The 12,911-nt window shown below is 46.6% G+C and overlaps 1 protein-coding gene across 3 annotated transcripts in view; it reads right to left on the bottom strand.

The window, feature by feature from the left end:
• dgkzb (diacylglycerol kinase, zeta b) overlaps positions 1-12,698 on the bottom strand; it is a 29,783-nt gene extending 17,085 nt beyond the window's left edge. Inside the window, exon 1 of one of the 3 annotated variants that reach the window (XM_084554615.1) lies at positions 11,983-12,698. In XM_084554615.1, coding sequence (XP_084410741.1) covers positions 11,983-12,170 — 188 coding nt within the window. In that variant the 5' untranslated portion in view covers positions 12,171-12,698. Of the gene's footprint in view, positions 1-1,221; positions 1,770-11,982 lie in introns of those variants that run through there. The other 2 variants (XM_084554611.1, XM_084554610.1) reach the window with 2 other exon arrangements.
• Positions 12,699-12,911: the final 213 nt, after the last annotated feature.

Genomic DNA, 12,911 nt, shown 5'->3' with positions numbered 1-12,911 from the left:
GACCACCCCCTCTGAACGTCCTACCATAGATGTGAGCAGAAGTTAAACCGGGACGTCCACACGTCGTCACAGAAACCAGGAAGTGAAAACATGTGACCCTCTGACCTTTATCACTGCAGACCTGTTGACTTGATCCTGAGAATAAATCCGTCTATGACTTCTGTTACTCTTCTGTCCATCACCACATTAAGACCCGCCCCCAGGATCTGATTGGTCCAGCAGATCTTTGCAGGAGCAGAACCAGTTCCCAACAGAGAGACTCCAGACCAGGAAGTAACTGAGATCAGTTTTATTTAGATTTAGTTCACAGACTCAGCCTGAACGTTTTAAATGTAGAACCTCGTCAACTGTAAATAGTTTATAATATAGTTGTAGCTTATCTTAATTAACTTCAGCTGCTGATGTGCATCAAGGAGTTTGTGTCCCTGGACATTAAGACTGAGACAAATAAAGAGCTGGACTCTTTGAGAAGCTGTTGTTTCCTTGATTCCCCTGAACACACCAGGACTGAACCAGACCATCTACATGTTTCACGGTCTAAGTTCAGGCCGAACTGAGACCGGCTCCCGTTACCAAGGAGGGGGCATGAATTATGAAACAACCACAGGAAGTGTGTGTGGGGGGTGGGGGCAGCACGACAACAGGAAGCTGTCGTCACTGACATCAGTAATTAAAGCCTCGACTACCTGCTGCCACAAACACTACACCAGTAATTAGACCGTGACGACGGCTTCACTCCACCGACAGATGAAACAACACTCTGACAACCGGGCCCCGGCCCCGCTGAGGCCCCGCTGAGGCCCCCGACCTGCTGAGACACCGCTGAGGCCCCGCTGAGGCCCCCGACCTGCTGAGACCCCACTGAGGTCCCACTGAGGCTTCTGATGACACACCAATGAATTCAATGATAAGAGACAAACAGTGACCCTGAATGGACTCCCAATGCATCATGGGAATAAAATGAAAGACAATATCCAACCTCTCTGACCCAGTCTCAGCGCTCTTGGGGGCCTCAGGGGCCCGTTAACTCCCTGCTACACTTTAAATCCTTATTTCATCTGGAAACCGCCACGTAACGTGTTCAGACGTTTTACAACAACATGAGTCTGGAGCCGTCTAGTGTCTGCATCTAACACAATAATAAGAAGAAGAATATAATGTGATCAATGTTATTATTGTTTATGATCCATTAGAGGAGCTGCTGCGTGTCATGTGACGTACTGAAAGTGCAGAGGGAGACCTTCACTGACGGGGGCTCATTGTACTCTGAGGAGGAGGAGGAGGAGGAGGAGGAGGAGATAACTGAGGAGGAGGAGGAGGAGGAGGAGGAGATAACTGAGGAGGAGGAGGAACCAGGTGAGAGTCAGAACCACGACCATCTGTGTTTGTCTCAGGTGTTAGAATCAACCCGTCGTCATCTCTGAGGTGAACAGTCGACCTGATCTCTGGTCGGGATCAGGGACACCGGCTTAGCTGCAGGACGTGACGCCGGCTGATTATCGCCACGGCGACAGATTAGGGAAACCTCTCTATTTATAGAAGCTCCGCCTCACTTTCTCTCTGAGGCTTCACCTGTCACCTGAAGGCAACATGAGCCCAGCAGAGACATGGTCAATGAATGAATGAATAGAGTCATCAATTATACAGACGTGGTGCCTTCACTTACTCAAAAACAATTGGAACTTACAATACTGTTGAGTTAAAGCCTTTACTCTTATTTTATATTTATTCATTTATTGTTCATTTATTTTAAATGTTTGATTCCGTCTCACTTTTATCTTGGCTGATGAACTACTTTGTTGTTGACATAGCTGCTGGTAGTTTTTCCAGCTAACTTCCCGTTTCCTCTGTGTTTCCCAGCAGACGACCATAAACCCACCTCGTTATCTGTCTCTATCAGCGCCGCCTTCAGGCCACGCCCACTCATTATGAAGTTATTGTAGCTTTGACAAACAGCAGGAGGCCGAGGAGGAAACCTTTCCACCAACACCTGATCTGAGAGGAGCTGCTGTTTGATTAGTCAGGCTGTGTCTCTGTCTAAATAATAAAATGATTGTTAACGTGACGTCGTCTCTTGTCTTACATCAGATCTTCCTTTGAGTCGGTTTGAGCTGAACGTTTGTTACAACGAGAATCTGAATCATTTAATCAAACATTTTTACCTGTTTAACCTGTGACACCATCAGACTCGTTTAGATTCATCTGCTGGCTTCTTAAATGACTGTAACTAAGTGTAATTACATATAGTAATTAAACGTATTCAGTTTAAAGTGGTGATGCGTCGGCCATCTTTAAAACTAGAAAATATTCTGTCAGGACGAAATGTAAAACAACAGCTTCCTCCTCTCTGGTCTGGAGTCTCTCTGATGGGAACTGACTCTGCTCCAGTTTTGCAAAATTAAGGGGCGTGGTCTGTTTGATTGACAGGTGGGTAGCTAGCTGTTTTTAGCCTCAGCTCTGCTCATGCCCCGCCCCTAAAGCCTTTAAACATCATTCAGGTAAACAGGTGAACTTTGAGCTGAGTTAGCAAAGAAAGACGTTAGCAGCATTAGAATCACCTCTGAGGTTTGGTACGGCGCCCCCTGGAGTTCAGGAGGAGTAAACACAGACACTACATGCTAAATGCTAACATGGTGGTCATCAGAGTTTCCTCCAGACCTTTAATTATTCAGAGGATTCTCTTCACGGGTCTTTTTATTTAAAACTGAACCAAACTCCTCTACGTCTGTTTGCAGTGGATGGAAACATCTGCTCAAAGTCAAATATTTGTTTCTTCCTCCACAAATCAGTGACACACACTTCACAAACCAAACGACCAGCAGCAGAGAAACCAGAGAAAGCACCTGAACCACACCTGTAACATCTGGGTCCACGTTCTAAAGCCTGCCTCAACTTTCCAAAGAAGAACCAGAGACTGGTCTGAGGGACGTTAAAGAGGGACGCTCAAACCGAGCCGAGGTGGTCCAGTAGAACACAAAGCTTCACAACAACTACAAGACCAACAATCACATGAATCACAGAGACAAAGCTCTGGATCAGATTCATACAACCTGAGAGGAGAGCTGGGAGGAGAGCTGGGTCAGTCCTGGACCGATGAGGAGGAAAAACACAGTGAGAGGAGGAAGAGAGGGAGAGAGAGAGAGGGAGAGAGAGAGAGAGAGAGAGAGAGAGAGAGAGAGAGAGAGAGAGAGAGAGAGAGACTAAGCCTCTGATTTAAAATAACTCTGCAGGTTAAATCTGTTCTGAGTGCAGCTCGTCCTCAGCGTCTCTCGGCTGCAGCCTGGACTTCAGCGCTGATCCTGGACCAGCTCAGTCCAGCGCTGATCCTGGACCAGCTCAGTCTGAGGACGTAGTCGTCCTTTTGTAGTCGCTCACTTCAGTGCAGCTTGTCCGGAGATGAATGGAGCCGCCAGTCCACTCCAGCATCCCAGAATACTCTTCATTAACACTTCAAGGCCCCCCTGCTGCATTATGGATCCAATTTAAAAAAATAATAAAATGACAGGAAGCGCTGCTGCATGTTAATTTGTCCAAACATTGTGTCTGGTGTGTCTCTGAGTCACCAGGTTTGTCTTCCTCTGGACCCGTGTGCTCATAACGCAGCTAATTAGTCAAAGAATCAAATTCTGGAGCTGGCTTCTGTCGTTTCTATGACTGAGCGGCATGGCAACCAGAGCCAGGCTCCTGTCGGCTGCAGGTCGGACCAGGAAACATCTCTAAGGAGGATTTATAGAAAGAAACTTTCGAACATGTGACTCTGTGCCTCTGACTGGTCTGAATGAAGCCAGACGGGTTTTTCCTCTGAAGGTTTGATGCAGTGAAACCAGTTAAAGAGTCACTTTGTTTACAAACTGGAACAAACAGGATTCCCTCCTGCTTTCAGTTCAGTGTGTTGATCTCACATCATATCAGTTTAAATCCAGCCACTGGTTCCAAACTGTTTCTAGAAACTGATGAAGATGTCGTAGTGCGTCTGTAAAACCACCAAATAACTAAAAAGACTGTTTTAGTTTCAGGTTTGTGGAGGAGGAAACCAATATTTGACTCTGAGCAGATGTTTCCATCCACGACAAACAGACGTAGAGAAGGTTTAGTTCTGGAGGAAACTCTGATGACCAGCATGTAGCATGTAGCATGTAGCTCTGAGAACATGTTGGTCAGCTGGTTTATCATGGAGCTCTATGGGACCGACTCAGTGGAGCCTCTAGTGGACGGTAGAGGAACTGCAGCTGTTGTTTCAGTTCTTAGAAAAGTAAACCTGCAAACACTGAAGCCTACATTTCCCACAATGCAGCAGAGCTTGATCAGAGACAGACAGACACACCTCTAGTTTATCAGGCCTTAAACAGCTGTGAAATGAAGCAGCTCTGGTTCTCATGATAATTAATGGAAATGAATGAATGAGTCAGAATAAAGGTTTAAATGTTATTAAATGAGTTTAGTTTATATATCAGATTATTTAAAGATGATAAAGAGCCTCACATTCTACAGAGAGAAATACAGATAACTAGATGTCATCTGACTGTCATGAGGTTATTTCTGACGTCATACTGAACTGAAGGGTTCAGGTCTGAGGCTTCTACAGGATCTGCTCCTGATAATAAACCAGTGTCAGACGTTGAAGGGTCTGATAGACAACAGACATGAGATCAGGATGTTAAAACCAGAAATAAAATCACAGCAAACGTCTTGACTCTGAAGCTTCTCTCATGTTTGACTTTTTAACCTGATGAGGACGTTTGATTGAGCAGCAGAGAGTTGAACCCTCTCAGCCACCGTAGCATCCAGACACACTACGCCACCGTGTGGTCAAACCAGGACACAGCAGCTCCCTGACCTGGACACGACTGAAGGAAGAAGAAGAACGGCATGGACGGGTCCCTGGATGAACCTGTGGACCGGTCTGGTCTGAGACTCTGGTCTGAGACTCTGGTCTGAGATGTTTCAGAATCAAGCTGCTTCTTCATTCTTTACCTGTCGGTTTGTCTTTTTCATTTCATTTAAAATTTTAATAGTTTTCTTGTAAATATAATTTAAAAATAAAAATCAATCAACACAAACCTGACATACCCACACATTCACAGATACTCTTATTATTTACAGAGTTAAACTAAATATAAAATCAAACAGACTCCATTCCTGCAGGAAGTCACCACTGAATCTGAATCATCCTGGAGCATCTAAATAAAAAGAGTGAGGTCGGTCTTATTTAAATATTGATCTCACCATAATTAACAGACTGAAGCCGTGCTGCATCGACTGGCAAACGGATGAAAGGATGAATTCATGGCTTCATCAGCAGTGTCCTGGTGAAGCTGGGTGTGTGATCTCTTCATTCTTTATTCCTCAGATTAGATTCCCTTTAAATAATGATCGAGGAGAAACTGATCCTATAGCAGGAGAGAGTCAGCGCTCGGCTCTCTGAGGACCAGTGAACGCATCATCACATGACAGCAACCAGCAGCTCAGACACAAACCTGAGCAACCAACGACCAACCAACAACCAACCAACAACCAACGACCAACCAACGACCAACCAACGACCAACCAACAACCAACCAACAACCAACCAACAACCAACAACCAACCAACAGCCAACCAACAACCAACCAACAACCAACCAACGACCAACCAACAACCAACCAACAACCAACAACCAACAACCACCAACAACCAACAACCAACAACCAACCAACCAACAACCAACCAACAACCAACAGCCAACCAACAACCAACCAACAACCACCAACAGCCAACAAACAACCAACAACCAACCAACAACCAACAACCAACAACCAACCAACAACCAACAACCAACAACCAACCAACAACCAACCAACAACCACCAACAACCAACCAACCAACCAACAACCAACAACCAACCAACAACCAACGACCAACAACCAACCAACAACCAACAACTAACGACCAACAACCAACCAACAACCAACAACCAACAACCAACCAACAACCAACCAACGACCAACCACCAACAACCAACCAACAACCAACCAACAACCAACAACCAACCAACAACCAACAACCAACCAACAACCAACGACCAACAACCAACCAACAACCAACCAACGACCAACCAACAACCAACCAACGACCAACAACCAACGATCATCCAGTGATCAACCAGTGATCATCCAGTGATCAACCAGTGATGAACTGTGATCAACCAGTGATCAACCAGTGATCATCCAGTGATCAACCAGTGATCAACCAGTGATCATCCAGTGATCAACCAGTGATCAACCAGTGATCATCCAGTGATCAACCAGTGATCATCCAGTGATCAACCAGTGGTCAACCACTGATCAACCAGTGATCATCCAGTGATCATCCAGTGATCAACCAGTGATCATCCAGTGATCATCCAGTGATCATCCAGTGATCAACCAGTGATCAACCAGTGATCATCCAGTGATCATCCAGTGATCAACCAGTGATCATCCAGTGATCAACCAGTGATCATCCAGTGATCATCCAGTGATCAACCAGTGATCATCCAGTGATCATCCAGTGATCAACCAGTGATCAACCAGTGATCATCCAGTGATCAACCAGTGATCATCCAGTGATCAACCAGTGATCATCCAGTGTGATCAGCTGCTGCTTCTTGTTCTTCTTCTTAAACTTCAGCTCCACAGCTTTAATGTCACTGTGCTGCCATCTACTGGTTTCAGATTCAGATTCATCCTTCACTCCTCTAGCCAACCCTCCTGCTCTTCACCATCATCATCCTCCTCCTCCTCTTCTTCATAGGCCAACCCCCCCCCTCACTTTCTTTCACCACCTCCTCCTCCTCCTCTTGTCCCACCTCTTGCTCTTCCTCCATCTCTTGGTCCTCCTCCTCCTCCTCCTCCTCCCTCAGAGCCTCACCCCCCTCCTGGACCAGACTATTTATAGAAACAGGGCAGCGAGTGACAAAGATAGTCCAGGAAATGGGTCTGTGAAATCCCTGGGTCCTGAATGCATCACACACAAACTCCTGTTTCTATCTTTGTGAGGACCTTCCATTAACTCAGTGCGTTAGCTTACTATCTCCAGTACGACCCTGACCCCTGACCCCTGACCTTTACCCTAAAGCTGTGACACACAGAAAAAATGTTTCTGTTATTTAGCCTATCCCACAACGCCAGAATATTAGGAACAGGTGTCAGTCAATAGTTCTACAGTGAATCAGCTTCTCTCTCTGTTATTAGCAGTAACTAACTAGTGTACCTAATGAAGTGGCCGGGGTGCTGAGGAAGCAGTGAGTCAGGATCGTTCAGTGAAACTAAAATAATAAGATGTTAATGAACAAGAAGCTTCTCGTCTGAATCAAAGCTGGAGGACGACGAGTCAGTGAACTCTGATCACTTTTAGTTCAGAGCAGGAAGATGAGGTTACCATGAAAACACACCAGCTCAGTCTAAATATAACAGACCCTCCACCTCCTCCACCACCACCTCCACCTCCACCTCCTCCACCACCTCCTCCATCACCTCCTCTGCTGCTTCGGGTCTGAAACTAACCTTTAGAACGGACACACTGTCATCAATGAACCAACAGTGTACCTAATGAAGTGGCCAGGTGAGAGTGTCCATCAGCCTCTGACCCACATCAGTGTGTCATCACAACAAAGACATCAGCTGACCTCATGTCAAACTCCTGATGTGACACCTGAGCTCTACCTGAGACACACTGCTGGCCCCGCCCCCATCTGTGAGGTCACAGCAGGTTTTCCATCTTTCAGAGGAGACACACCTGAAGTGTGCGTCACAGGGTTGGGGGCGGGGCTTGTGTGTCAGACTGAAACCGAAGGAGAGTCCCACACACACACACCCACACACACACACACACACACACACACACAGATCTCATCACAGAGACGTGAACAGACTCCAGAGACGCTGCTCGGTCTCTAATCAGGTCAGAGAGAGAAGCAGCCTCGTCCTGAAGGAGACATTAATAATCTGTCCAATCAGCTGCTGTTCTCAGTGGGGTGTCAAAGAACAGTTCATCTAATGTAAACCTTTAATTTAAATGATGTACTAGAAGAGCTGCTATTAGCTAATAATCTACTTGTTCTTCTTTGCACTAAAAAAGACGTCGTTATTTATCCGTTATTACGCTGTTACTCTGACTGGACATCAAATCAGTCTGTATGTGGCTCCTGAACTAACATGAGTCTGACCGAACTGATCCAGGAGAACCACTGGTCAACTGGTCCAGACACAACAAATGAAAGAAGGTCGCTCAGAGGCTAGCAGGAGCTACTATTAGCTCAGAGGCTAGCAGGAGCTACTATTAGCTCAGAGGCTAGGAGGAGCTACTATAAGCTCAGAGGCTAGGAGGAGCTACAGTTAGCTCAGAGGCTAGGAGGAGATACTATTAGCTCAGAGGCTAGGAGGAGCTACTGTTAGCTCAGAGGCTAGGAGGAGCTACTATTAGCTCAGAGGCTAGGAGGAGCTACTGTTAGCTCAGAGGCTAGGAGGAGCTACCGTTAGCTCAGAGGCTAGGAGGAGATACCGTTAGCTCAGAGGCTAGGAGGAGCTACAGTTAGCTCAGAGGCTAGGAGGAGATACTATTAGCTCAGAGGCTAGGAGGAGCTACAGTTAGCTCAGAGGCTAGGAGGAGCTACCGTTAGCTCAGAGGCTAGGAGGAGCTACAGTTAGCTCAGAGGCTAGGAGGAGCTACCGTTAGCTCAGAGGCTAGGAGGAGCTACTATTAGCTCAGAGGCTAGGAGGAGCTACAGTTAGCTCAGAGGCTAGGGTTAGCAGGTCTGAAAGATGATTGGATTTAAGAACAAAAGCAAAGACACATGAAAGCTGAGAAAGTAGAGGAGACACCACAAACCTCTGAACCAATGAGGACGTTAGATTGGAGTTAAAATAGTTTCTAGACTGAAACCTCTCAGAATGAATTTAAACATGAAACCAGTCGCGTCACCCAGGAAACTAGATTCACAGACGCTCACCAGAGCTGAGACAAAGACAACTGGACCCATCTGTCCACCTGGAGACACTCTTGAGAGGACAACAACGTCCACAGAGAAGACAGGAACAGGTTCCTCCAGGTCCAGGTCCAGGTCATTACCAGACTCTAGTCATGTGACCTTCAGGTGATAAAAGCCTGAACTCTCCACCATCATTTAGAGCTGAACACTTGATGGTCCAGATGTCTCAGTCTTCTCAGACGTTAACGCTCCTGGAGGCGTTGGACGCTGTTTATCTCTAAGTCCTCTGATATTAAAAATAAACTCTGGTCTCCTTCAAAGCCCTTGGCTGAGGATGAAGAGGAGGATGAAGAGGAGGAGGATGAGTAGGAGGATGAGTAGGAGGATGAGGAGGAGGATGAGGAGCTCCTTCCTCTACAGATTAAATCCTCTCCTCCAGAGTGAAACGCTCCCATCAGGCCCTAAAAATGACCGCTTTTAATTAATTGCTGTGCCAATCCATTAATAACAGCTATAATTAGAGGACCAGGGGAGATGGAGGGAGATTAAAACAACCACCTGACTGAACTTCAGCTTGCACTTGTTACCTTTTTATTCACAGCAGAGGATGAGGAGGAGGAGGAGGAGGATGAGGAGGAGGAGGAGGAGGATGAGGAGGAGGAGGAGGAGGAGCAGGAGGTCTCCTGTCTTTATTTTATTGATCAGATCGTTGGCGTCAGGACGGTGGACAGATCAGACGGTCTGAGTCGGGACGGTCTGTGACTAACGCTCACACTGACGAGTTGCTCAGATCAAAGCAGGAAGTCTGTCTGGATGATGTGAGTCGCTTTAAAGCAACAGCTTCATCGTTTTGTCTCTAGAGCCTCAGAAACAAAGACTTTCATCAGAACCACAAAATACTTCCTCTAAAAACAGTTTATTACCCACAATGCACCTGGTCCCCTGAGCCTTGCTATGCTAGCAGCGGCTAACGTAGCCTTTAGCACAGACGAGCAGTAACCTGATAAAGAGTGGAAGTGGATACAGGACTAACATGTTAGCCTGTCCCGAGATCGGACGATCCTCCAACCAATCAGAGCCATTAAGCCCCGCCCCCACACAATCTGATTGGCCCGGCAGATCTTTGCTGGAGCAGAATCAGTTCCCAACAGAGAGACTCATGTACCAGGATACTAAAATGTACTGTTACTGTCAAAAGTCAATATTCATTTAATTGTGACCAGTATTAAATGTTAGCTGTAAAATAAAAAATAAAGACGTCACACAAACGTTTAAACTCGTAATTTGGATTTAAAATAATTGAATGTTCGTAGGTGTGAGTGTGAGTGTGAACGGTTGTCTGTGTCTGTGTTAGCCCTGCGATGGACGGATAAGCGGGTGTAGAAGATGAATGAATGAATGAATGAATAACTGAACGTTGTCATCACAGTGTTGATCTGGATCTGAAAGTGATTCGAGACCAGATCTCAGAGGAGAGCGCCGTCATTCCTTTACATCTGAAGTAAAGTGGATTTATCTGAGTTCAGGCTGTTGGAGCCTGTTCAGAGGTCCATTCATATTTTAGCCGTTTTTGTCCTGCCAGTTTGTTTTTTGGTCACTTTTGGATTTTTTCTTTTTGACACTGAACAAACTACAGAAAACTTTACTAAACTATTTATTTATTTATTTGTTATTTCTTAATATTTTGGACAAACCAATATCTTTCTATTTCTGTCACATGTCACATTTAATTATTTCTGTGTTTGTTCTTTTCCTGTTTTATTTTGTAGTCACTAACTCTCAATCATTTCAGGCGTCTGTCCAGTCGCTGCCTCTGATTGGTTGCTCCGCCCTGATGTGTCTCACCTGTGTCTCGTTATTCCCTCTGTATTTAGTCTCAGCATTTCCTTCCTCCGTTGCCAGTTGGTGCCAGGTCTGTTTGAGTATTTTCCTCGTGTGCTTGAACTTTTCCCTCGTTACCATTTTGGACTTTGTATTTGCGTACCTTTTGGAACTAAAGACTTTCTATCCAGCACCTGAGCTCTGAGTCCTCCTCTAACCGGTCCCTCGTTATAATATCATATTTTTTTGCTGTGTAACTGTAAAGGTTTAAACTGAGTCTGTGCTCACTGTGTCTATAAAACATGGTCCAACCAAAGGAAACCTCATCAAACAGGTTCAGTTACTGACTCTGTTTCATCTCTGATCCTGACGTCTGAATCCGTTCAACCCGAGAACGTCGGTACGAGCTCCACCAGCTTCAAACCACAGCAACGACTCAAATATGAAGCAGATACACACATTCATTCTGTTTTTACTCTCAGCTGCCGTACGAAGCTTCACTTCCTGTGCAGAGGTGTTAAGAGCAGCAGAGTTCATCAAAAACTGCAGAAATATGAAGGGAGTCTGGTGGAGAGCTGATTCTAGATTCACTGAAACATTATAGAAAACAGAGTGAGATAACTCAGATCCTTTAGGTCTCTCTTATTCTACTGCTCTAAGTTAATCATTGCGCTATGTGCTTGAATAAAAACAGCAAAAATATGAATGGACTTTGGTATAGTAGGATCAGCAGCTGACAGGTTTTGTTTCGTTTTCAGCCTCTGGATAGTTTAGATGCCTGGTTTGTTGAAGGCTTCGGCCGAGACGTCGTGATTCTAATCATCAGAGCGACTCAAACATTTTCCAGATTCATTTTAAGCAGCCGGTCGAACCGGTTCACTGACGGACGGCTGATCTCTGATCGATTAATGAACATGAGGCAGTCTGACAACAAACCATCAGTTAAAACGGAAAAAACATGAAGGGACTCTGGCAGCAGACAGATTAATATTCTAAATGAATGAATGAATGAATGAATGAATGGATGAGCTGCCCTGTCCTGTCTGAGACACTCTGGGTTGTTTCACGTCATTTGTTCATTTATCTGGTGGATGTTTGTGTGTCAGTGAAGTTTTCTCGTCTTCCTACAGACAGAGAGAAGCTGGTGGTGGAGGTGGAGGTGTCAGGTGGAGGTGAGCTGGATGTTTGGAGGAGCAACTGAAGGAGACACTGACCTCCTGCCGAAGATCCTCAGGCCGGTGAAGGTCCTGCTGTTGTGCTGGCCCCGGGGCGCCGGGGTCACGGCAGGAGGCTCGGAGGCCGAGGAGGACGAGGTGGAGGTGGAGGTGGAGGGCTCCTCTCCTCCGTCCTGCAGGGAGGAGGTGCTGTGCTGGGCCGGCTGCTCCTCCTCCTGCTGCTCCATGGCCGCCGGTGTCTCTACAGCTGGTCTGAGGTCAGAGCCGAGCAGACAGCCATGCTGACAGCTGCTCAACTTTCCTCCGTCACACTCAGGAAGTGGAGCTTCACCTCGCTTCACTCCAGGAAGAACAAACCAGAGCAACTCCTCTCTGAGCGCCTCCTCTCTGAGCGTCTCCTCTCTGAGCGCCTCCTCTCTGAGCGTCTCCTCTCTGAGTCACAGAGCAGGAGGTGGGGGCTTCCTGACTTCCTTCCTGGTCCTAGCCCTCCCAGCCTGAAGCCCCGGTCCTCTCCATGCTCTCTGAACACTGCTCCATTTCCAGGAAGTTGGACGGATCAGCTCTCGGCTCTTCGTCTCCTCCTCCTCTTCCTCTCCGTCGACCTGTTGCTGCTTCACTTTCTCTTCCTGTCCTCTGAGCCGAGTCTCTGCAGCTCTCTTCTTCTCTCTTTACTTTTTATCTCGGCTCTGTGGCTCTCCCTCTCTTTTCCTTTGCCCCGCCCATGTCCCGGCTCTGTGGCCTCTGATTGGCTGTGGAGGGAGAGGTGAGCTCTTTTGCCCCCTGCTGGTCCTTCAGAGCCGCTGCACCTGGGGGAGAGGAGGAAATGAACTCATTCTCTCCAGCTGCAGCTTCTTCTTCTTCTTCTCCTTCTCCTCCTCCAGCGTCGGGTCTCTTCCTCTGGCTCAGATCACATTTCTCTCCACCATGTGCCTCCTCCCACGTCCCAGCGTTTACATAAAGATGTTGAG

The sequence above is a fragment of the Chelon labrosus genome, assembly GCF_963514085.1.
Source record: "Chelon labrosus genome assembly, chromosome: 11".
Classification (NCBI taxonomy): Eukaryota; Metazoa; Chordata; class Actinopteri; order Mugiliformes; family Mugilidae; genus Chelon; species Chelon labrosus.
Note: the sequence above shows the minus strand (reverse complement) of the source record. Positions and strands in the feature narration are given on the sequence as shown.